At 43.4% G+C, this 26,672-nt stretch overlaps 1 protein-coding gene across 1 annotated transcript in view; it reads right to left on the minus strand.

The window, feature by feature from the left end:
• Positions 1-838: 838 nt before the first annotated feature.
• fam49bb (family with sequence similarity 49 member Bb) overlaps positions 839-26,672 on the minus strand; it is a 41,206-nt gene continuing 15,372 nt past the window's right edge. The window contains exons 3-12 of the mRNA XM_031759756.2: positions 17,424-17,506; positions 15,221-15,342; positions 14,391-14,496; positions 9,777-9,916; positions 8,260-8,337; positions 4,466-4,582; positions 4,275-4,354; positions 4,068-4,194; positions 3,914-3,984; positions 839-1,643 (exon numbers count right to left, since the gene is read on the minus strand). Coding sequence (XP_031615616.1) covers positions 1,580-1,643; positions 3,914-3,984; positions 4,068-4,194; positions 4,275-4,354; positions 4,466-4,582; positions 8,260-8,337; positions 9,777-9,916; positions 14,391-14,496; positions 15,221-15,342; positions 17,424-17,496 — 978 coding nt within the window. The 5' untranslated portion in view covers positions 17,497-17,506 and the 3' untranslated portion in view covers positions 839-1,579. The remainder of the gene's footprint in view (positions 1,644-3,913; positions 3,985-4,067; positions 4,195-4,274; positions 4,355-4,465; positions 4,583-8,259; positions 8,338-9,776; positions 9,917-14,390; positions 14,497-15,220; positions 15,343-17,423; positions 17,507-26,672) is intronic.

The following is a 26,672-nucleotide window of genomic DNA, read 5'->3' on the forward strand; positions in this document are numbered from 1 at the left end:
AGGTGCTTTTGCAGTTTATTGTTTTGAGCCATCACTTTAGGGACTGTTAAAAGCAGATTTCCGTGGCAACTCACAGTGTCACAAATATAAATTATCACAATGAAGGATGCTCATATTAAATATAGTCAAAGTACCACAGAAGCCAGAAGCTCAGGCACCAGACTATTTTTGTACTGTTGACTCTAAATGATGTCAGCAAGAGTGGATATTCCTAATATGGTCATCTCGGGCTGCGAGCACAGAAGCTCCACCCTCCTTCCTAAAAGGAGGCAGAGGGGAGCGAAAATGTCCTGTTTCAGACAGACTGAACTGAGGGGCTTCATCAAGACCCACTATCAGTAAATAAATCAAATCATGCTTAAATTACACTAAAAATACAGGAAAAAAGGTTTTTCTGCGCCGTAATTATCGATGCATTAATGTGTGCATTAAGTCAATTCTGTGAAGGTGGCTTTCACTTAATCAATTTTATTAATATTCTGCTGCGCATTTTAGGAATCATTACCATCTTATTTTTGAATAATATCATCCAGCAAATGCAGAGGAGAATGGAAAGTACACTTCAAAAGCAAAAATGAGTGCAGTGCAGCGGCAGGGTCGACTGGTTTCAGTTATTTGTTACCACCATTACTTAACATCAACCCTGAGAGCGGTATTGACCTTCACGTGAAGGTGAACAGACATAATTTGGCAATTAGATTAAGAGGATTGCTTTGAAGTGTTAAAGTTGCTTATTTAGTTTTTAAGTTAAAAAAAAACTGTATGTGTCACTGAGTTCTTAATTCCCCCCCCGGTTGCCCGGAGACGGCGAGAAGAGATCAAACCTGACGAGACGGGGTCGTAGAAAACAAGAGTTCTCCTTTTAATTTCTCCAGCCACAACATACTGTCCATGTACAGTACACACTCCCAGTTTTAATTTGATTTTGAACGTATCACAGTTTAAAGTTTTCAACTGAAAAATACAACACAACTAAAAAAAAAAAAGAAAAAAAGACATATGCACAAATTAAAACCTATAAAAAATATAAAAACAGTACTCTTAATCTCAATTCAACAAGTACCATTTCAATAACAAAACATTTAATTATGAAAGCACAAAAGAGCAGACAAATTAAGAGGAACCATTACTTTTTTGTTGTTTTTTTTACGTTAAATACAAGGAAAAGACTATTTTGTTTCTTAATCATGCAGAAGATGGAATTAAATAACAAATCAACCAAAAATAATATATACGTCTCTATATATCTCTCTGTATTAAATTTTCAAGTCAGAACTCCCGTCCCCTTACACAGGGAAAAAAAGAAGACATGTTTAAAATAAAAACCGGAGCATCCACAATGCTTTCATTAGCTGCCATAGCGGCATGGGCTTTTATCGAAAACATTACATCTCAGCGACATCTTTTTGGCACCAAAAAAGACGTTTATAATGGCAGTAGCATTTTGCAGTATAAAAGAGGGCAGAGCAGTAGCTCTTTTCCATTTAAAAAAGCAAACAAAGGAAGAAAAAACACATTCTGTGCAGCGACATCAGTCGAGAGAGCGGCGTCTCCCTTCAGCAGTCCTAGCAGCTCAGTCCTACTGCAGCATGCTCTTGATAGTCTTGTTGGTTGATTCATCGTTTAAATGCTTGGTTGTGTACCTGCAGGCGAGAGAGAGAGAAAAAGCAAAGGTGCACTTCAGCAGAAGAACAAAGAGTGAAAATACTGAAGTATTATGAACAAAATATGTTCAAGCTCTCAAAGTGAAAGTCCTCGTTTAGCTGAAAACGTCCTCTTCAACTGAGTAAATGTTAATACTGAAGCATTTCCTTTCGTCCACACTGGTTCCTGATCTGGTGTCAATCTCGTCCAAACAGTAGAAGGCGGCTTTCTTTTGCTCTAACCTTTTGAAAAGGCTTAAATCGGATCAGATTATATTTAAAGATTTAAACTGTTACTAAAAACAAAACGTCCAATGGGAAATCACACTTGAATGCTCTGGTTTCTGCTTCTTGAGTTGTAACATGTTCAAGGTTTTTTCTGCTAAAAATGAAGTTTGAAGCATTTTTTTATAGACTTTATAAACTACACAGAAACAGGAACTATTGCTCTTATTACAAAGTAAGGAGTTATTGTTTCTGCTGTATTTGTACCTTTAAAAGATTCACACTCTTTAAATCTGAAGGCTGTGTGTTTTCAAGTGAAGCTTAATTTGATTTGGAATGAGTCGACATGTTTAACAAAAGGAAGCATTTCCACGTCTTATCGATCAAAAGAAGCGCTCCGAGGCCGCGTACCAACGCCAAAGCCACCACACGATGCATTAATTGAATTCTTGCCTCAGTTTGTGATATTTTCTTGAACTCCAATTCCTACTAATTTTTCTCATCATCATCATCATCATCAGCAGCAGCAGCAGCAGCTTCCTTTAAAAGACTCCAAAAGTGTTGTGTCTGCAGCTCACCTGGGAGAGCAGGCGCCCCGTATACTGAACACCTGCTCTGAGGCCATATTTTTAAAAACGCTACAATTAAATAAAAAAGAAGAATCATCCAGATCTGGATCAATTCCAAGTTGGGCCATGCTGGTGGTAAAATCTTCATGTAAATCTGTCTGCAAGATTTTGAGAACTCCTGCAACAACCTGACACACCGGCCCGATCTGCAGTTTAAATATTGATGAAAATAACAGGAAGCTGCAGTCCTGCTTTGATGCGGCTGCTAATGAATCTGAAACATGGCAAAGAGCCCCAGTGTTTGTATTACTGTATTTATTTATTATACATTGATAGCAAAAAATGAAAGTACACCCTCTGTCAATTCTAAGGTTTGCGCTATCGGGGCATAAAAGTTATCTGGTCATTAGCAGGTTTTAAAATGAGGTAAATACAGCCTGAGATCTGAGTTTTGGTTTTTTTGCAGTTTCTCTGAGCGCTGCTTGATCTGATCCTGGAGTGAATTAGCTGGGATGTCCACTCCTGTTAAGACTGACATTGCACTTATCTGAATGCTTCAGACCAGCAAACTGTCAAAACCTTTGTTTTTATAGAGCTGCTCACACTTGCTGATGATCGTTAGTCTATTGCATTTGATTAGCAGCAGCTGGCTGCTACTTACCCTCTTAATTCCTGAGGAAGCAGTAAGGATGTACTGACTGCAAATAACAACAGTGTAATGTGTCAAGATGTTGTTCGTCTAAGCCCATCTTAGAAATGAAAGAGTTTGTACTTTCCTTTTACCTTGGCTGTGTTGTTTGTTTTGATACAAACAAAACTGTAAATTAGAAAATCTTCCACTAAATGTCAGATAAATAGTGCAGTAAAAACTGCATTATTCCACTCTGAGCTGTAGAGGTACTCGAGTGAGCTTTGACTTCACTACTGTCCAGCACTGCATGTGTCTAACATACAGTATCATCCTCCGTCACATCAGTGTGGCAATCACTGAGAGAAAATCTGTCAGCTTTCGCATGAAAATAACCTCGTGTGGCCCGGTAGAGCCAGTCCGCCTCGGGCTCCCAACACACACACAGACACACACACACACACACACACAGATGTAAGGTCGACTCAAAGCGGCCCTGTCAGCAGCTGCGAGAGTGAGGTGAGGTGGGTGAAATTTGTGAGGGCGCGAGGGAACATGGTGTCACGTGTAATCGGCCTTTGTGGAGAGGCTTCGACACCCAACCCGGATCAGGCTCACAGCTGACCGAATCCCACGCTGGACGGCGTGGAGGATGAGTCACTGCGCTGAAGGGGATGAGGTCTGTCTGCTGCTTGTGAACAGGAACCAACTCATCCAACTCACAGCGTGAGCAGCCTGCTCCTGTTCAGTTTAAAAGCCTGCTCACGGGCTGCAATCACATTTCACGCTGGGCAGCAGGGATTTTTTTATTTATTTATTTATTTTAAATAATCGGAACGAGAACTGACCTGAGAGCGTTGAGAAGGCCTTCTACGCTGTTTGGCGGCTGATCTTTGAGGACTTTGATGCAGCCTTTCATCTGTGGAACAGAAAGAGAAAGAGACCGTGAGCTGTAGAAGATGCTGCGATTGAGAAGTTTGGCGTGAACGTGTCTGCACTCACGTCGATTTTGGACGACTTGGCGAACGCTCCTACGGGATGGACGTAGTCGTACAAGATGATCACCCCGACCATCACCCTGAGGCAGAAGGACACCGTGTCCTCGCTTGTGAAGCGGCTGCGATACTCCCTGACAGCAGGAGGAGGAAGAGGAGGGATTAGACGCAAAGTCGAGAATGGTGTATTTAACACGTGCAGGAGGTCACTTACGGTGTTTCCAGCATGACTTTGCACACGCTCGCCATCGTGCTTAAGCAGTCCGTCGTGTTCTCAATGGGCAGGTTCTTGTTCTGTAAGGAGGGAGGAACGACTGAGTGGATGCCCACACACACACACACACACGCATGCATGCACGCACACTAAAGAAAATTAAGTATCCAATTTTTTTAAAAGAGTCTCACCTCAGAAACAAACTTCGTTGTGCCGTCACTTAACGTCTTCAGCATGGGCGTGGCATCGGCGTAGAAGAGAGATATCCGATTGGCCAATTCATTGTTGACTTCATTCTCACCTTCTGCCTGCAAACAAAAAAACAAAGCTTGAATCCACATTTGAATCCACTGACTGCATGTTTAGTGTTCTGGACCTCTGATCTTAAAATAATCAAACTCATATTGCAGGCAAACGTGGTTATCTGTGTTATTAGAAGAGCTGCCAGTTAAAGCTACTTTACAAGGAGACTGAGAAAAGAAAGCGACCACGAAGGTGGCCGTGAAGCTGACACGCTTGGAGGGACATTAAAGCCACTTTGCGCTCTACACAGTGGTGATGATGTGAAATTTTATTTAAAAACCTCTGAATGAAAAGGTGTAAGAGAACATCAGGATGTATTATTAGTTTTATTTGGTGCGAAGCAGCTTTAACAGACTGTTTGCGCAGATGAAAAGCTGCTTCGTTAAATAAAACACCGACAGGAAAACACTGATATAAACCCTGTGACACAGCCCTCCTGCTCCTCCCTCCCCCGGTTTCCCAGCTGACTGCCGCTTTGCCGTTTCAGATGAGACGCTGAAAACACCTGGCGGACAACAAAAGAATAAGGCGTCTCTTGAACAGCCTGTTCTAAATTTGTCTGCGTATTTAAATAACAACAACACTTCCTGCCTTCATGAGAGCACTGACAGAATATGAATAATCGCCCCAAACTTTCAAACCACTTTGGGTTTTTTAACAAACGATGGTGACACATGAGCTCAAAGACTGTTTGAGCCGGGACAGTTGCGTTTCATCTCGGATGTCTGAATGATTCAGTCGTCTGAGCGCTGACTAAACTGAGTGCGACGGAGCTGCAAGGAGGGACGGCGGCCCGAGCGTCTTTCAGCGGTGACAGGTCCTAACGACAACTTGTCTGGGCCCATTTGTCTAATGACATGTTCTGCTATAAGAAATAAAAGCTCCTGTCAGGCGGGTCTGAACTGAGTGCAGTTTTGGGTTATTTTTTCTTATATGCAGCTAAAAATGACCAATTTTACTGCCCCATGTTTCCTTCAACCTCTGGCAGACCCAGGCTCAGGGAGGGGCAGCCATCTGCCACGACCGGTTGGGGCTGAAGGGAGGACGACAGGACAAAAAACACACACCTATGGTATCAATTTGAAAATCCTATATCACCTCATTCTCGAGTTATGTTCACAAAGTTGGGTGTCCACACAGCAAGGTGCATATGTGCAAAAGTGCACAGAGTAAACTAAAGCCTAAAAGTGTATCCACATAGGACATCTCTTTGTAGCTGATGGTCACTCTCTATTGGAAATTTCAGGCTCCAGTTGCCTGGGTAACTCTCTAATGCATTTACCACCCCTTTATGTGTCAGTCAAGGTTATCTTAATTCACTTCAAAGTGCTGAATGACATTGACTTTCTCTGGTCTCCTTACACATGGACAGCATGGGAAGTCCTTGCATGTAAGCAAGAGGCACACATAGACCTACATGAAGAGATCTCATTGCTTCATTAAACTGAATTTGCACCTGGACCTCCCTCATCACAGTGATGAACAGGTGGAAAACAAACAGGTGACATTTTGACCGCTTTACCAGGAAACGCACAAGCGAAACAAAGTCCATTAAAACAGCTCTACTGCTTTAAACTGTCTCAGTCATACCAGCGAGCAAGCACAATGCACAGCACTGACACGGGCATTGGCCTTCATTATCAAAGTGAAGAAAAGGTAAATTACAGGAGAAATGATTATACACGTGTTTAATACCAGGTATAAATACTACTCCACTTTCCAAGAAGAAAATATTTAACCAATAAATGCTGAGCTAAAATTCATGCTACAGTCGTTTCCTATGCTTCCGATATTTCCTGTGTTCCACTGTAAATAACATACGGTTCATAAAAATCTGTAAATAATTGCATTCTGTTTTTTTTATTTACATTTTAAAGAGCGCCACAGCTTTTTTTGGTACGAGGTTTGTATTATGCCAGTTTAAAAATAAAATAAATTACTGTCAATTTAACTTTAGTCTGTATTTAAAGTGATTTGGGGGCTTATCCGGGATTTATGCTTCTGCGTTAACAACAAACCCTTCACCACAACTTATGCCAGAAGCTGCCGTGCACTTCCCTAGAAAACTAACTGTGCTGAAGGCGTCACTGTGACTGGTCCATTCAATAATGTTGTTTCCTTCTACTTTTTACTCTGCCACCATTTATGAAAGATACTAGAAGATAATGGCTTAACTTGAAGAGGGAAACCACAATAACAACAACCAATGTTTCAGCAGCAAAACTACAGAGCTACACATGCAAACCATAAAGGCGACTTATGTCATACATTGATTCAATGCAAGAATAGAAAATAAGCTATAAGCTGCCACATATGTCTCCTTCTGATGAGGAACGGAAGTCATCAAAGCCACCAGTTTGTGCTGACAAAAACAGAAATCTTACAGTTGGTTAACCACTGCATCAGCCGGTTAGTTTGTTTGGGTGCTTTTGGTATTTCAAAATATCATTCTGAATCATAATAAAAGTGTTAACACCAAAATCAGGAACATTAAGACCCAACCCACTCCTTTCGAAACCACCTCTGACACAAACAGTGAGTTCTACCTGACAGAACATGGGAGTTGTCAGTTCAATTAGCGTGACTTTTGCATCAATTCACACCCAAACTAACTGCTTTAAGCACCATAAATGCACAACAGCACAAACAAACCATCTGGTTTGTTTGTAAAAATACTCGTTTTGCCAATGGAGTCTGGTGGAGTGAAACAGCTTCGCTTCTTCATCAGAGAGAGCCATCTGTCGGCAGCAAAAGCAGTGATAATGTTCTAAATATAACGCACATTCAAACCAACACTGATTCTCAAGTAAGGCCAAAGCTGATGGTCAGTTGATGCTGACCATGTCCACAGCACCACATGTTGAGTTTCTGCACCAGTTAAAAGCCTTCCTGAAGTGAAAACCGTTTAGTCAGTAAAGTCAGTGTGGTCAGTGTAAAATAAAAGAAGATATATAATTTGTGGGTCATATTTTGATTTAAATAAAAGTGCTTGCAACATTACACACATTGCTACTATCAGTACTTCTTTCATTGAACAGTAATTTTAGTCATGGTTTTCAGCGATCTTTTTTTTTTATGGAAAACAAGACGATGAAATTTACTGACACTTTAGTCAGTGAATAAATATAAGGAAAAACAAAATATTCTGGAGAGGTGAGTCCCAATCAGAACCAATTGAGTGTTGCAGAGAGGCGGGACTAGTTTGAAAGTGATCCAATCAGAAGTAATCTCCTTGCGCAGTAGGGTTAAACATGCACAATTTTATGTGCCCATGGGAAAGGGTACAATCTGCCATGCTCCCTGTTTCTCATGAAAGTGCGACAAAATGTCAACGCCTGAGAGGAAGAGAAGAGGAGATATATGGATGCATTTCACAAGGAAAATAAGACTCTCACCAGTAAAACCATGAGAAACTTTCACACTTTATATTATAGTCAACTGAATCAACTTTAGATTTAGTCTGCTATAATCTTCTGATTTTTAGTCGACTAAAACTAAAAGAATTATAAGATTATTACAGACTTAATTATGACAAAAATTAAAAAAAATTTACTTAAAAATAACACCATCTGCTATGCTCTAATAGCAGATAAATGGGCTGTTAAACCAAAACAAAGAGCTAACAGATGCTAAAAAAGCTAAAGGAGAAGTTGTATGTCAGAGATGGGCGCAATATGCTCACCGGTACATTGTTGATCCGCATTCGACTCAGTGTTCTCCTATAGTAACTGAAGTCATTCTGAATGGCTGGATTTGTCATCTGCAAAACAGAAATATAAATATTATATATACACACATATATGTAAGCATGGAGGCAATCTAATACAGAGAGAGGGGAGAGAGACAGCCTGCAGCAGGACATTCAGCTCTGGATCAAACACACCATGGGCATGACAGAAAGCTTTAGCCAACAAGGCAGAAATGTAGCTTTGGGGGGGAAATGACATAAAAAGAGCACTGATACAATTACTATTTTATGTGCTGAACTGGATTTGAATGTCTGACACTCATTCTGCCCCCTTTTACGTCCACATCCCTGCTCGCCCTGTCAGCAAATATTTGGGTTTTTTCTTGCTGCCGTGAGCTTTGGCTTTGAAAAAAAAGAAAACTGTGGGTCTCATTAAGGAGAGGCGAGGTTAGAGTGAGCACAGGACAAACGCAGGCTTATTCTCTGACGTTATGTACCCTCAAAGCCTCAGATAAAAGCCACAAGGCTCCATTAGCTCCTTTGACATGACTCCCTACAATATATGAATCATCTGGTTTTCAGTGTGGAGCCAAACTGACCACTTTTTTTTTTTTTTTTTTAAAGGGAAGCTGGCCAACCAGAGAGCTTCCTTTCAAAAGTCACCACGAGCAAGTGCTCGTCATGTGGCTAATTATCCTCATTCCTGCACGAGCTTGTCACAGTCAAAGCTGCGCTGGCAGCACGCTAATCCTGCTACAATAGGCTGGTACTCAGTCTGCGTCCACAGCGTCCACCAGGAGAGACAGGCTGCTTCGCCAGGGAGGGGCTGCACGGCACTCAGACACTTTAACTAGGTCAGAAGCCCGTGCATGGGTGTGAAAGATTGATGAATGGGCCTGGCATGCCACCTTGCACCCCCTACCTTCATGTTTTTCATCCTGCCAGCCTGGGTAGTGGGCACTAATTGGGGCGTCGCTGCAAACCGCCTCAGGGAGTCGGGGAGCCTTTTTTTTTTTTTTTAACGTTTTTGTGTCAAAGGAGCAGGGATGTGGGCCCAGTGTCTTACAAGATGAGTGCTCACACAATTATGTTTCTGACAATGGGCATTTGAGCGACAAACATGCTTCAATCGCGGCTTCGCTTCGGCAGTTTGTGTCTGAATTCAAACCAGATCAGACTTTTAAAGTTCCCTCTGCCTGTCGTTTATATAAAACCTGCCACGCTGTGCAAAACTTGGCTCAGGCAACAACAATTTGCAGACCTTTTTCCCCTTGCAATAACCCTTATTAGCCATTTCACTGACATCCACAGTATCATAAACAGCAGAGCAGTATCAGGGCTCTAATTAAATGCTAATCATGCGCTCACTGGCGGCAGCTTAAAACTGCACAGAGCTAAGAAAAAAGAAAAAAAAAAATCAATCCAGGGGCATCAGCAGCTTGTTGGACGATTGAGAGCAAAGCCTACAGAAACAGCTAAAATTTGACACTTAAAGAAATAAAGAGCCATACTTTAAGCTCGTCGAAGCGCAGCGTGAAGTGGAGGATCTCTGCGAACTGCCTGGCCAACGCCTGCTCCCGCTCCAGGTGTTGAGTCGGGTCGCTGTAAGTCTCGCTGGTCAGAGCACCCAGGAGGCTGTGCAACGCTGCCTCTGTAAGAAAAAGACAGACATCTGTGGTGAACCTGCATCGCTGTCAGAGGACCTCGATGGGCTTTTACTCATTTAATGAGGAGCCTGACAAAAGCCTTGAACAGAGACAGTTTAGCTGATGTGTGTAGTCTTCCAGGTCATCAGTCAGAGCCACTGAGTGGTTTTACATTCAGGTTTTTGCCATTCAAGCGCCAGGTTAACAGCTCAGGCAGCACTATATGCAAAAATGCAAAGGTCAGGGGAAAGAAGAAGTGCTGCATGTAGCATGGCAGAGTGATCAATATTCAGGTTTAAAAAGGAGAGCAGTGCAAGAACAATGGAGGAAAACACGCAGCTGCAGCTAATAGTTATATTCACTGCATAGTAATGGTTAATAGCTCAGTTACACTGGAGTAAAAAGAGGATGCCACAGCAATTTTATTGGCAAGATACATTTAATTACATGTAAACTCAATGTGCTTAACATAAAATAACTGTTTTTTCCACATCTGTCAACCTCTGGGGATCCACATACAGTCACACAGGTCGATCACCAATTGGTAAAGATTTGCAAATATCTGCAGACAGGGTCAACACAGAGAGACAGACAACCATTCACACCTTTACCAGTTAACCTGACACCACTAATTACATGTCTTTGGACTGAGAGAAAGCTGGAGTACCCACACACCGGCAGACCATCCAATACCACATAGAAAGGCCAGATGGTGGAGTCAAACCCAGGACTGCTGTGAGGAAACAGTACTAACCACGCTGACCGCATCTTTTTGTTGTTTGATACCAAGTGGGTCGCGTACCTGCTCCCCCTCTTCGAAGCGACCATTTCACAGGCAATAATATTGCAATAACTTTTTGGTCGTGCCGCGGTCTCCAATCACTGTGACTGTAGCTTTACTAATGGCACGATTGAAATAGCTTATTTATTAAGCAGAACAAGTCAATTTCTTATAAAGCAAACTATTCTATACTTGTGAGAGGTTTTTGCTCTGCTGATTCCGTTTTGTATGTTATATCACTAAACTAAAATAGCCTCAGCTTTTTAGAGAGCTGAAAAAAAAAAAAAACCATTGAATTCTCCTGCAGTTCTGGGAAAATGACACAAGCTTCTGTGACTCTTTAATAAAAAAAAAAAGCCAATACGTGGAAAAACATTTTTCCAATTAAATGATAGAAAAAATACCTAAAGAGTCCCAAAGTAATACAATTACATAATTACATGAGTTAAGTCATGTATAAGTGGAAAAAAGAAAGAAAACTCAAAGAGTCTTTCGTTGTCTCTTTATTGTTGGGCCTTGTAGGAGGTCAAGGAGCAGCCTGATACGTGACCAGTGCAGGGTGTCAGCAGGCTGTAGCATCCTGATTAAGACACAGACAAATGAGGCAGCGGTGGTGCCCAAACTGCCCAGGGCCCAGTGCCAGTCTCAAAGGGGGGGAGGCCTTTGAGAAAGGAGGGGGGGGGGGGAGCTTTCCTGCTCACATGCAAATGAGACATGGGACTAATTATCTCATTGGCATGAAATGGGTGGGGGCATGATTTCATTCAAGCAGGATTACACTCATTGTTTTGACACTAAGTAAATACAAAGCCTGTGCCATGCCGTGACATAGCATACCCACGGACCAATAATTAAGCATGCAAGAGGAGCACCGGCAGGGAACCAGGGAGAGGGAAATGTGGCGAACAACTTCCAAGCATGTCAAGTTATCAGACAAATAGATCTTGTTCAGACACCTAGTTCTGAAGAAGAAAAACTAAAAGAGCTTTGAAGCCCAGAGGGAATTTTATTTATAGATGCAGACGGTGCTTAGAATTCAGTCTAGACGCCGAAGGGAGCCTTTAGTAATGATATAACCCAGACAAGCTGAACATCTGATGCAATAAGCTACCAAATGGGCACTTTAAATAGACTTGTGTATTTTACAGTTACTGTTGATCACAAATGACGATGCGCATGTTAGCGTAACCCACGATCAGGGCGATTCAGACAGCGGTCTACTTAAAATAATCTGAAGATGACTTTCCGAAGGACACAGAGCTGGCAGTGCAGTGCGGTAAATTGAGCACGTCTGCCATTCAGTAATGACTCCCATCTGCTTGGGCTAGCGTTCGCAGCGAAGCAGCTGATTAAAAATGGCCTCAGCACTCCAGCCCCCCCCCACACACCCCCAATCCTAGTCAAAACAGAAGTTAAGATGGAGCTGCTTAAAGGCCCCCAGATATGAGCCACTCTAGTATGTTGGGAAGTCGTGCGAGGGCGGGGCGCCGGGAGATGTCTGATCTCGTCAGGTCACGGCGGAGCAGGCGAGCAGAATGCAGGCATTTAGACTTTACTCGCTGAGGGGGGCGGGGCCAGATGACAGCAGGACTCAGACTTTTCTAGATCCTACTTTTTCTGAGGGGACAGACTTGAGAAGTTTGCACCGTTGTTAAAAGGAGCAGATCAAAATTTAGTTATCGACAAAAGTTCTGTGAAGATCTGTATCTCAAAGCTACGTGGCTGTTATGAAAGAACAAGCTGGAAGGGGATAAATGTTCATCTATGCCATATGCAGAGCCTGCTACCTGAACAAGGTCTTCAGTTCTACAAAAGAAAACATCAGCTATTGACATAACTGGACAATTAAGCGATTAATCAAATTAAAGTGTATTAAACAGCCGGTTGCAGCTTCTGGGGACTACATGAGGGTCTGGGGAAGTCCCCAGGTTCCTCCCAGTCCTTTTCTTGTGTTTGCATTTGCACACAGGAACTCCTGAGTGATGTAACAGCCAGCCAGCAGTTGGTAAAGCAACGACACCTCTTTTTGTGGTCTTTTATTTTCTTGTAATCCTCCTGTAATTCTCTCTATACTGCTTTTTGTGTTGTGGATGCTATCAGCAGGTTTTCTCCTTCAGTCCTTCAAGATCAACTTTTTTTTAGTTTCTGTTTTCTTCCATTTTTAAGGCTAAAATTTATGAGTTTTGTCTGATGTTTTATCCATGTTTACACTTTCCCTTTTTTTTTTTTTAAAAATCACATTTGCTGGTGCCATATTCATGTCTTCTAACTATCCAGGCCCCCTAAGTGTGGACCAAACATTCCACCATCGTTACTCTCATGCTGGAAAAAGCTTAAAAACACACTAAAACAGAGATTTAAGAATTGTGATGGGCCCTAATTCCTGCAGAGCACACTCAAAATAAATGGAGTGCTACTTTTCACAATTACTGGATCCATATAAAAAAAACTTGTCCCTAAACATAGGAAGCTTTTTTCAGTCTTTAAAAATGCATAATCTGTGGTCTATGACTTTACTTATACTTTCTATGGTAATGTTAAGATGTCACCTTGGAGCTTAGGTAAGAAAATTACCTGTTAAGTTTCAGCATTATAATAAAAATGAATCCAACTATGCACAGTCCAACTTTTGCCACTCCTAAATGTTTGATTTCTGGTGAAAATCTGTATAAAGATATGAGCTTTGAGTCTGAAGGTTTGTTCTAAGAAATGTACATTTTTATACTGAAGCCAACTTTAGTGTTGGTGTAGCAGGATATACTGTCCCCGATATACAAAATTGGTAAAAAAAAATTTTATGTTATTATCTATTCTTGTCACAAATTTTAGGATTTTTCACTGCTCAGTTTTTCCATGTATACGTCTGGATTTCAGTGTTGTAAAACGTGTCCACTCATTCCAAATGCATAGGTTTTCCTCTCTTAGGGAGTCCTGTTTGGATATCACCATCCTGGCGCCTGAAGCCTAAAGTCCAGGCAGTGAAATAGAGCAGCGCTCGAGACTGAGATTTGACCTACTTTGTTACATAACAGCCATCACCAGGCTGCTGCCGCCGCCGCCGCCCACTGACTGCCTTCTCCACCGCCACTGGGATTACGGGGTCAAAGGGGTCGAGGGCACTGACGCATGGCGGGTCCCCTCCCCTCAAGCCTCAGGGTCATAAGAAGATCAGGGAGCAGTGAGCTTACACCCCCACCCCCACCTTGAATCCATGCTAATAAGACCCTACAGAGGTCAATGCACAGTGCAACGCAAGCAGCATGTTGAGGCTGTAGCATGTGGGCGGGGTTCAAAGCACGCGTGTATAAGACTGCATGTTATGAGTATGTGTTGCACGTCTTTCACAGCTCAGCAGCAAATCCTGTCGATGCAGAAGTGGACGATTGAGGTCGCGCTTACATCGGTATGAGGTCGCTATAAAATGCCTTGCACATGAAGGACACCGGCTCTCCCCGCTAGTCATTAAAACAACAAAACTTCACAGACGTTTCAGCAGCTCACTCTAATCTACGTTTCCAGCCAGTGTCGCTCACAAGATCTCTTTAGCTCTGAAAGAAATCTCAGAGGACACCTGAGTTCGCTCTACTTGAAACGGTGCGTGTCTGAGGCTCAGTGATGAAGATCTCAGAAGCAGTGATGTAATTTTTCCTGGCCTACATAACACGGTTACTGTAGAGACAGCGCAGGCATACACATACCTAATCTCTGCGAGAACTCGTAGAACTTCTTCAGCTTTCCCACCAAGGGGACCACGGCCGCCCACGCCTTCTCCTGCAACGCCTCATCGTTTGGATTCTGGATCGCCTGGAAAGAAATACAACACGGGTGTCAAACTCATTTATGCTCATGGGGCACATACAGCCCAGTTTTATCTCTGGGCTGGAGCAGCAAAACCGCTGCATTATAATGTAAAAAAGAAAAGAATGGGGGGGAAAAACCCTTTCTTTTACCGTAAAGAAATGTTAAAAGAAAATGAGTCACACATTTACAAATTACTTGATGCCTCTTAAGAAAAATAAGAGCAATCTCAACGAGTCTGCGTTTTTCATATTTTCCATTTTCTGTCATTACATAGAAACAAAACAGGTCCTTGACAGGCCACTTTGGTGTGGTACAGCAGGCCAGGGGTAATGTCTTCATCAGTAAGGAGGCAATAAAACTGATCAGGGCTCTGGCTTGGACGAAATTACCAGTTACAGATGCTGAACACCAAAATGAGATACGAGAAGCTGAAATTAAATAAATTTTAACGGTTCATTTGTAGGTCAAGTCTTTAAAAACAGACTGAGGCTAAAAGACAGAACTGATTTAATAGCCCATGTGGAGGTCATTCCTTTGATCTTTTAATCCAAAATTGATCCTCTGCTTTATTCGGCTCATTTTGTTCATTTGTGTTAGAAAAAAAAGATACACATTACTAAAGCAACACCTGATAAAGGACAAGCGACACCTCCACCACCTATTAAATGCACATCTCCTTGTAATTCTGCATGAGTGTGTCCTGCGATGAAGGGGTGGATGAACGTACCTCTCGGATGTCCGGCCCCGCTCCCTTGTAGGCCTGCAACTCGTCCAGGATCGCCTTCGCGTCCTTCAGCACCACATCCACCTCTTCCCAAATCTCTCGCTCTGCTTCTGTGGGCTGGGCATCTGCAGGGGACACACACACAAAAAAAAAGTACCAACAACAAAGTCAGCTGGGCAAATCTGATTGATATCTCATCCATATTCACACTGACTCAACATAAAGTAAAATACAGCTCTAGGACATCTATCACACCCTCAATATCACAGAAAGTTTAATGAGCAACTTTCAATTATGCAAATGAAAGTTCAGTCAAATAATCGCCTCTTCCCACTGCTTCCCATTGAACACCACCCACTTTTCCCGTCCGAGAGCAGGGAATCGGAGGAAGATAAGAGAAGACGAACGGAACGGGTTATCTCAAAATTTGTAAAAGCTCCAGGCGTACAGTTTTAGGGTTTTTATTTTGGCTAACATTATTACCAAATGTAACAGCATGGCATGGAGTGTGTGTCTGTATTAGTGTGGGAAAATGCAGTCCTGGAGACACCGCCTGCAGTGGGAACTACCACAAAAAGCAGTTTTAAGCAGGTGTTGGCAGGTGTTTGTCTGCCGGCAGACAGTTTTGTTTTATTTTTCCCCCACCAACACAAAAGTGTTGCAACGCCACAAGATCCAGCCACAAGACTTCACAGGTGTGTAGCTGACATCAAAGTCATGGTAGAGTTCGTAGGTGGGTGCAGTCCGACTGACTTAAAGGTGTCAGAAGTAGGCAGACTTACGGGCCAGTGCCATGTTCTTTTTCATTTAGAGAAGGAGGTACACCCGTTTTCTCTTCAAACCTGCTTTAATTCTTCACAGCACCGATTCAACAAGATGCTGGAAACATTCCTCTGAGCATTTGCTCCATATTGATGTGACAACATCACGTCAATGGTTCCGGCAGATTTGTAAGCTGCACATTTGAGGACATTACTCGGTCATGTTGAAGAAACCAGTCTGAGATGATTTGATCTTTGGGAGATGGTTCGTTTTCCAAATAGAAGCAGCCATTGCACAAAAGATAATGAGAGACAATATCGTCATAATAGACATGGTCAGGAACAACACTCAGGGAGGCTGTCGTGTTTAAATGATGGTACTAAGGGGTCCAAAGTGTGCCGACAACATATCCCCTCACCATTACACCACCAGCCCAGCCTGAACTGTTGATCCAAGGCAGGCTGGATCCATGATTTCATGTTGTTTATGTCAAATTCTGACCCTACCATCAACAACCAAAAACAAATTTTTTAAAAGCTCATCAGTCCAGGAAACATTTTTCCAGCCTGTGTGACCTCTAACTTCATTTTAAACCCCAGTGTGGTAGCTTGCTGCTGTAGCTTGTCTGCTTCAGGGAGGGTTCAGAGATGCTGTTCTGATCCTTGGTTTGAACTTTAGCAGGTTGTCTTGACTACTTGTCCAAATGCCCTGAGCTGCTGTCATGTGATTGGCTCATTAGACATTTGTGTTAATGTGCAGCTGAAGAGGTGTAAATAGTGAAGAGGCCAGGGAATGTGAACCAAGCCATGCATCTGGAGAACTGTTCATAAGGATACATTTAATTTTATACATGAAGCTAGTTAAAAACTAGTTTTTATTCATTTTATTTTAAACTAGTTATTTCTATTTGCTCTTCAGAAATAAAATTTCAGGCTCTAACAGGATTATTAAAGAAAAGACTTTTCATAAAGCATTGCTCAGTATTGTAAAGCATCAGTTGTATATAAAACGGTGGTATTCTTTCAGGATAAAAACCACCTCGAAACACTCTGAGCTCTACGAGAAGCCGTTTCCTCTGAAGGTATGACTGACTCTCTGGGTTTGCCAAGTGTGAGAATAGCACTGCACAGGTTCAAGCCACGCTGAGGGCCCTTAGGCTACACCACAGCCCGACTTCAGTGCTTTATATTTGGGGAGGGGGCACTGCTGCACTTCTGCCCTGATTGATATTCTGCACACATTCCAGCGTGGAAAAGGCAGGTTGATGGAAAAGAGCAGCAGCCCTAGTGGTAGATTTGATTCCTTTTGCCGCTGGGAGGAACACAGTGTAAAAGATAAGTGGTGGTGAAAAGACTTAAGAGTTTTGGAGCTGGTAATGTTATGGTAAGATATTCATGCGATCGATATCGGGAGTGGGGAGAAATTACTTAAAAAGAAAACTCACTTTCAAAATCAAGGAAAAAATTGGGCTCCTGTTCCAGATCTGTGCATGTCAAAACTTTCAGTAGGTTCCCCATGTTATGATACCTGTTGAGAGAGAAAAAAAGAAGAAGAGAGAGAAATCAATAAAAAGAGAAGAAGAAGAAGAAGAGTGCAGCAGTGAAGTGAGCAGGTGGTGATGCATTGTTGTATCCATGCACCTCACTCCCGCTCTGCTTCACTGCTCTGGTGCCTGTATGAACTCAGTGATACCCCAGATGTGCCCACCGTTCACATACACCAGCACTCCCCTCGGACACTCCCCAGTGTGTGTTTCCTGCACCCAGGCTCTCACCAACCAGATGTCAAACCAAAAAAAGGCCCAAAAATAAAAAACACAGTTTGACTTCTGCTTTGCTAAACTTCTTCCCAGCATTGGCAAACCTTTACGGGCAGCCGCATGCAAACTAATCCATTTTACCATCGTCCGCAGGGATATCGCTCATAATTTATGTTATGCATGAAGTATGTAGCTGTTTGCTGCACAGTGCATCCAATCAAACATTCATAAAGGAAGTTGTCATCTAAATATGTATAAGCAGGCCAGCTCTGTTTACTGTAAGTGAATCAGACTTAGAGCAGTACTAAGAAATTCACTTAATCGTCTCTGCACAATCAGATAATGCAGCTGCCCAAACATCACATTAATATTAAACATGCCTTGGCAATGCAAGCATGTACGATGGATGTGGTACAGTAAACAAAACACTTGCACTGTGCTACAGCAGTAAATATAAGGCCAGAGTTACAGTTTTGGCATCCATAAATTTGCGAGTTGAGTGAATTTCATCATCAGATGATGACTGCGAGGCTCCCGTGTCTGCCAGGTCCAGGCCACCTGGATTTGTCCACAAGATGCTACGCTACAAGGCACCAACTACAGCCTCGAGAAAACTACAACAGGATTGAGTACTTGTCTGTGGTGTGTGTAGAGAGTGTAGCTATAATCCCAGCCTAAGACAGCAGCATGATACAGAAACCTAAAGCATATATTTTTTTAATATTTATTAACCAGTGACCATCACACCTTTTTAGAGCATAAGGCAGGGGTGTCCAGCTCCAGGCCTCAAGGGCCGGCGTCCTGCAGGTCAGGTTAGATGTGTCCTTGATCCAACACAGCTGATTCAAATGGCTAAATTACCTCTTCAACATGTCTTGAAGTTCTCTAGAGGCCTGCTAATGAACTACTTATTCGATTCAGGTATGTTGACCCAGGGTGAGATCTAAAACCTGCCGGACACCGGCCCTTGAGGCCTGGAGTTGGACACCCCTGGCATAGGGTATCAAAGTGGACCTCTTAAGCGCCTTTCTAGCTTCACGTTTGGACTCCACTGGAGTAGCTTTGCATGATTCGTGATTCAAAATAATCCTTGGGTCAGTCTGAAACGAGCTGGTTTAGCTTTCCTCCCTTTAAGTTTCTTCTGATTGGCTGCTCCCCATTAAAGAAGGTTTGAACAGCAGCTGTTTAATATGATCTATATAATCCATCTTCAACATGACAGAGTTATCCATCCATCCACAAACAAAGCAAAACAGGTCATCTGTAAATCTTCTTCATGGTTTCTAATAATAATAAACTGTACAGGACAGGCACCAGTTTAGTTCACAGGGTGAGCAAGCGAATGCAGCAAACCAACCCGAAGCTCTTTGCCGTGCATTTTCACCTCAGTCGCTCTTTCTGCTTTCCTGCCCACTCTCTACTAAACTGTCTACTAAAGCAAAAGGCTTCAAAAACCTGTACAGGACACATTGAAATTATAGTGACATCAACAGAAACTGAACCAGAAAGGATCACAATCAAGGTCCAGCTAAGAACGGGAACCAAAACAGAACAGCATCCCTCCAAGTTTATCTCTTCCTGTGATCAATGCTGCTTAGCTGTGTTTCTGACAGTCACATTACACAACAAGGAGCTCAAATTAATTTCAGTGGAGCTTCTGCACACCTGAGCCACGTGCAAGCTTTTTTTTTTTTTAATGTACTCTGATAATAAAACAAATGAGTTCCTGCTTAAAACCTAGGCATTGTCAATTTCTTGCCATACAGAAAGCTGATCAGTGAGACTCAAAGAATTTGATCTATAAGCAGAAATGATAACATCATTATTATCATTAAAACTGATCAATGGTCAGTGTGGCCAGTGTTGAGCTTCTTGTTTTAAGTGCCTTAAACTATTAAGATTAACTGGGTAAACAGATGTTAAATGGAGTACAGATAGAGCAGCACCAAAACCAAAGCAAAGCCTGAAACATCCTGTGCACAGAATCTGTATTTGCAGGGACATAAAGAGACACCGCAGTCCAATTATCCAGAATTTAGATCAGTTGGAGATTTCTGCATCAGCAAGGATGGTGGTTAACTTCCAGGAGATAAATCTCATTTAGAGACAAACCTTTTAACCCATCTAACCAGATTTTACTGATCATTTTATTAACTTTAAGTTTCAAAGGAAAATGTAAATTCTGCTCAAAAAATGAATATGCCCAAAATAGGTGACCAGACGCATTTGAAGACAAGCGCTGAGATTTGTTTATAGACTTGTTACCAGAAGTGAGTCATACTTTTATACAACTACAGCGCCAGGGTTTCTGATCCTTGGAGGAAACTGTTTTTGCCACGCCCATAGGAAAAATCACAAGTGCTGCAATAAAATTATATGTTTAAGTTTTTGTTTGTCTATAATGGGCAAAAAAATAAATAAATAAAAAAGAGGAGGACAATGAAAAGATTTCTGTCAAGTGTGTTTATGGAAACAAACTCCTAACTTTACTGCAGGTAGGCCGATCGAAGTCACACAAATTTACCAGTGTGTCCTCACTCCCTGTTAACTGGTATTTGTTACCACCCAGTATGATTTATGGTTATTTATGTAGGGCCTGTGAAAATGACCCAGTTTTTGTGGCTACGATAATCTTCAGGTGCTTTGCAGGTAGCGATAGACGAAAGAGATGAAGACCCTGCACTCCACACACACACACACACACACATATACATACAGTATATATACTGTATATGTACACACACACACACACACACACAAGTCAGCTGCGAGTTGTGCAATGAAAATCGGCACCCTTGCGCCGCTCTCTGCTGTCAATCCTCCGACTCCTGGAAAGCGCAGAGCTGCAGAGGTTGACAGACATTTGATAAGTCAGAGATCTGCTGCAGTTTGTAGAGAGAAACGGTGGCAGCTTTAGCCCTCGGTGACGGGGTGGAGATGGACGGGCCTTGCGAAAGAGGGGTCGGCGCAGAACAGTGACGAAATTCAATTTTGGCAGGCAGATGTCACCCGAGATGAGTGGCAGGTGAAGAGCCAAAGCGTCCGAGCGAGGGTCTGCGGAGACGGGGGCAAATCACGCCATCGCAGGTAATGCTGGAAGACAGGGAGGTGCTGCGACAGAGCAAAGTACGCACTCAGCAGTCAGGAGCAGAGGTTGAGACGGGGCGCTTTTAAAATGCATGAGATGCATCGTGCAGGGAGGATTCTTGAATGTTGAAAACCGAGCACTGGGTCATGTCCCTCCTTTTTTTGTTTGTTTTCCAAGTGCGATGAGCAGACAGTTTTTAAATGACTGAATAACGAGTTGAGGCTGAATTTGTCTAAGTCGTCATTTGCCCTGTTTTGTTTTTATTTTGTTGTTTTGTTACAAGTAATAGATTAAATCAAAAAATAAATATTTGTTAGTAGGAATCCTAAATTTAACTTGAATATACTCTAATAAATATTTGGTGTGCATTTAAAATGAGCTTCTCTCTGATTTCCTGTGCATCAGCATGAAATCGGTGGATGAACAGTATTATTTTTTTTACTTTTATTTACTTCAAAAGCGCCTCTACAAACTGTCTGTCACCAGCCAAATCCACTGACCACCTGCAAAGCCCCACCTGCCTTGTCCGGTCTCATCAAACTACCCTCCTCTAATGTGACCTGAATGTCTGACTGTGCCAACGCCGGCACCTCACTGGCTGTCGGAAAGCGGCACCTGATGCAGCCTCGGAAAGAGATGAGAGCTGTCACCGACTTCACCCTGCTGGATGATGCGGGCACTACCCCAACACCATCACCATCTCCATCATCATTATCTTCTACTGCCACCTTTCAGCTGCTCGCTGACTGGGCAGAGCAGCCTGGGCTCGCAGCGCTTCAACGAGGGCACTGGCAGCCTTGCAGGCCCGGCGCTGCTCCCCTGTGCCGTTTAAAATGAGGTCATTTAAAGGACGGGGATTTGCGTGGCTGCGTTTCAAAGTCCACTACAGAATCTTGAAGTGCAGAGAAAAGAAAAAAAAGAGCAAATTAAATCTGTCCATTCTGCAAATTTCTTCCATCAAAATTCATCAAAAGAACCACTTACAGATAACTGACTTTGCTGTTTATTTGGACTTCTTCTTTAAAGATGTATTTGTGTAACTAAGTGTAACTGGTTGCTTAGTGATAGCGTAGTGAAGAATGGTAAATGGCCTGTATTTTGTATAGCGCTTTTCTAGTCCCTAAGGACCCCAAAGTGCTTTACACAACCAGTCATCCACCCATTCACACACACATTCACACACTGGTGATGGCAAGCTACATTGTAGCCACAGCCACCCTGGCTGTGAAGAAAGTGCAGACACTATATTAAAGAGAGTTTGAGCAGTACCCAGCAGTCCTGGCATGTCCTGGGCACCGCCGAGAAGCCGACGACAGTCTTGTTGTTGTTTTGAACCCCCCCGCTGAGACATCGCGTGCTCTCAGTGAGGGTGGGAAGGGAGGGGAGGGCTGCCTCCAAGGCCAGGGGGCAGAATCTGACAAGCTGGAGCCCGCGCAGCTCTCCCATTGGCTGAGCCGGCCTAACCAACAGCTCGCTGTATCCATGGAGTCGAAAAAAATTTGGTGCCATTGAAAAGATTGCAGCAGCCAATCAGGCTCGAGCTCCCGGTGAAGAGCGAGTACAGTAGTAGTAAGACTTGAAAGCACACGAATATATTAATACAGATGAGGTAATGCGCCAAAAACAGCGGATTAGCAGGATAGTAAAGTCAACTACAGATGATGGAGAAGTGTCTGAATCCATCTGTTAGTGACTGGATTGGATGTGATTTCATTTTTCTGTGTAGCTCAGCAAATTCTCAAATTTTTATTAAAAATGAAAATCTAGTTTTACTGATGAACACGAGCAGATCGTTGCAATAAAAACACGATAAAGGCGGGCTTTCACACTGACACCCTGACATTATTCCAGGAAAATGTCATCCGACTGAAGCTACAATCCAAAACAAATATGTGCAGATTACAGACGGTGGAGGGAGGTTCAAGCCCATTCGGTGAAGAAACCAAAACAGTGCCACGCCCATGCAGCAGCCTGACCTCAGAATGGCACTGCCTGTTTTTTAAAAAAACATCTCCCAGCCCTGTGCCTCTCCGTTTAATAAGAAGCGGGACACGGCTGAAACCGAGCACTGCCGCGGCCATCCTTGCAGAAACGGCTCGGGGCAACTGGACGGCTGGCTGATGCGAGGGAGGGATAGTGCTGACATTCCACTACTCGGCTGCAGCATGAGGATCCACGTGCCCCGCTGCTTTACTATGGAGGGAAAAACAACGCCCTCCCTTCCCCAGCCTCCGCGCGGGGCGTCACGTGGGCTCTGCCGTGGACGGGCTGAGAGCTTGCCTGGGGTGTCTGTCTGTGTTTGTGTGTGCGTGTGTGTGGATAGGGGTAGGAGTGGGGGTGGGATGGGGCAAGGCATGTGTGTGAGAGATGAGTGTGTTTATGTTTGCAATAAACACAGCCTGTAACAGGGAATGCAGAGCTCATTCTGATCAGGATGAAATGGTTAAAATATAAAACAAATGCAAAATAAAAGTGCAGGTATGGATGTGTGCTGAATATTATTGCGTGCGTGGAAGGGGAGGGATTTGAAGCGTCACACTGCGGCAGAGGCGGGCAGAACTAGGCAGCTTTAAACTTGACCTAGATTCCCCGGGTGACACGCCACATCGCATTAGCCCACTCGGCCAGACCTGGACCCGCCGGAGCTCGCTGACACTGGCCTGACTCGACAGGCAGAAAATGGGGGAGCACTTCCCAAATGGGACTGGCATTCGTCCCCATTCCCCCCAACTCAACTTCTCCTCACCCCCCACCCACCCCAACTATCTCCTACCACTCTCACCCAGCTGACTAAAAATTGCTTGGGGGGGTGCAAGGCGACAAGAAAAAGGGAGGAGCAGGGGAGCAGCAGGGGGAGGCTACGATTTGTTTGTTTATGTGGGTGAACTCTCTGAACTCGTAGCCACGCCTCTGTATTGTTGCAACCGCGTAAACATCGGCTAATACCCCCCTCACCCAGATTTGGGGCAAATCAAAACAAACCTACAGGAAGATTGACGGCGTCACTTGAGGTGACATCCGGTATCGGCCGTCTCATCTTTCTCCAGCTAAAAACATCCCCTGTCGCCAACAGCTGTAACAAACTCAGTTATGAAAACTGGGGTTCTGTCCAGAGAAGCAGATCAGAGAGGAAGGATGAAAGCGGGAGCGCCTCATCCTCGGCTAAGCGCCGCTTTCTGGACGGCACCTGATGAAAGATGGAAACCATGGCAACAGGCAGATGCACCAGAGTCAGCTAAAACGCGGGCTTCATTGAGCTCTGTGGAGAGGCTCTTAGTGCCGCTCTTCAGTCACACCAATACAACATACAGGAGGAGAGAGAGAGCAGGGCTCACAGGCTGGATGATGTTAATTTCAGATCAATCCTCCTTATTTTAAAAAATATTCAAATCAGGAGGCTCAGTGACATTTGCATCATCTTTCATATAAATGTACTTTTTTCTGCTCCATCCACCTCAGAGCCAGGCCCTCCACACCCTCCCACCCTGCCCTTGAGAGTCCTCTGACTTCTTCCTGGTATGTGTGAGGAGATCATTAACGGGGAGGGGGGTTAGCATTGACTCACTGTCCTGTTCTAAGCGCCACCTCCCTCGGGGCAGCTGCCTCCTAAATCCATTCACACACATTCTCCCTCGTTCCTCTGCAGAAACAATCCCCCCACCCCAAACCATCATTACTTGCCTGACCTTTGACTGACTCACCAACATCAGCGGCATCTTTTAATCTTACTTACAAAAGCATTTGGGAAGAGATGATTTCAAATTTAAGCCTAATTTCAATTTTAGAATCAAACATAATCCTTGCATGTTTTTTTTCCTCCTGCAGAATATTACCCCAACAGGATTTTGGGTGGGGCACGGAGGAGGTTTGGGAGTGATGATGAGTGTCAGATTGTAGAGAACTGACATTTATATTGAGTAGGAGGCGAGTGCCATCTGGAGGAGGAAAGCAGCTGTGCATAGAAGGCAGGAAGGATGCGAGCCACTCCCAAAGCTTGTACCGGCACATTTACGCATCTTTTTGTTTACATTTACAAATGCAAACAGGAAGTGGGAATATTTACAATAAACTGATTATGCTGTAAACTGTCTCTTGATGGAAACCCTGCAGAATACTTCTGCAAGGTTTGCAAATTTCATTTTACTGAGTTGGAGAGAAGCTCTGATGACACATCCAACAGCGCCATCCGGTGTTGGCAAGTAATTATTTAAGGATAAACGCTCCCATATCTCTTAGGGAAAAAATGACATTATTTCCATTGACAAGAAATAGAAATAATATATGTCAGTTCCAAGTTTAAAACTAGCTTTCCAGATGTTCAGTTTTTCTGGTGCATATGGCTGCAGTCTGCGAGCTTCCTGACGGAAAACCTGGGCAGGAAGTTACACGGCGTCAAGCCTCCAGCGGCATAAATAATAGATAACCTAGGAGAAGCTGGGAGCTTTTAACTGACATAACAAGCCACTCTACATATTACACCCTTTCAGACGCATCATCTCAAATGACCTACTCAGAGGGTGGGGTTGGCTGAGAGCGGGAGGCCAGAACAGCTTCCATATGCTGAGTCAGGAATGGAGAAACTGATATTCATTTAGTATTTCAAAAAAAAAAAAAAAAAAAAAAAAAAATACCAGCTTATTATGTGATCTACCAGCTGAATCACTTAAACTGGTCAAAAAACAGCTTCTATCTGTAATTTGGGGCAAGCTTAGAGCTATATATAGAAGACAATTACACATATTTTGCATTCATGTCCATAACAATAACACTTCAAGGCTTCACCAGCTGGGGGCACTATTGATCCAATTATAAGAGCCAAGAACAGCTTCATCTATGGCTACCACCCTCCCCCTGGTTTAAGCAGGGTTAATCCGCCCTGCATCTTTCCACACAGACCTCAGGCTGCTGCATTAACTCATTCCCTTTCTTCATGTATAGTGCATCACGTTTGTTCCCCTGCACCGCTGCAGGGTCGCATACTGCGCAGCAACCAAAATAGCAACCATTCAGGCCAATTTAAGTGAATAGATTTGAGTCTCAATAAGGCACTGCAGAAGCATTAGCCTAAACACACGCATACACACTACAAGTCTCACATGGGGACACACACTGACTTAGCAATCCTATATATGAACCACCTGAGGCTTAGCTGTCAAAGCACCGTAGCATTCCAGCTCCACAGCTGAGCCAATCAAATGATAGCTGTGTGGCATGGTAACAATCTCCAAGGAGACACAGAGGAAAATACAACAGGGATGGGCACGCATACGAGCAGGGAGAGATGATGGGAAGGAAACTTAAGCGCAGCCCTGCGTTAAAACGACACAGCACTAAAATATTCGTCTAAAATCACCAGGAGTGAGTTTGAGTCCATAACTGACCAACTACTAAACACAGTCCAACACCAGAGCTGCCTGCTCATCACAGGAGCTGTGACCCCGTGCCCTGTGGTTATATAAACACTCTGGCCTTGATAGGGGGGACAGGAAGCCGGGAGCACCTACATTACTCAACTCCTTTTTATGGCCCACAATGCACTTCATTTCCTGTGCCAGCATTACACATACACCCACAGCATTGCACATTAGGACTATAATAGGCATAGGTGCACCACAGGCGGTCTTACATAATGACATGTCTGTATTTGTGCAGAGAGAGCTACTAATGCTTAAACGTCAATGAGATGAGGTGATGGTTGTCAGAAAAGTAGGCTGAAATGTTATTAACGCAGGCCATTACAGCAGTAGCTCTTCCACCAGCGACAAGTAGATAAATGGTGAAGATTTTCTGATTATTTTTCCGAGTGAATGCACTTTTATGCTCAGAGATTTGTTAAATCGGGATAA

This window comes from Oreochromis aureus, linkage group 9, assembly GCF_013358895.1.
Source record: "Oreochromis aureus strain Israel breed Guangdong linkage group 9, ZZ_aureus, whole genome shotgun sequence".
NCBI lineage: Eukaryota > Metazoa > Chordata > Actinopteri > Cichliformes > Cichlidae > Oreochromis > Oreochromis aureus.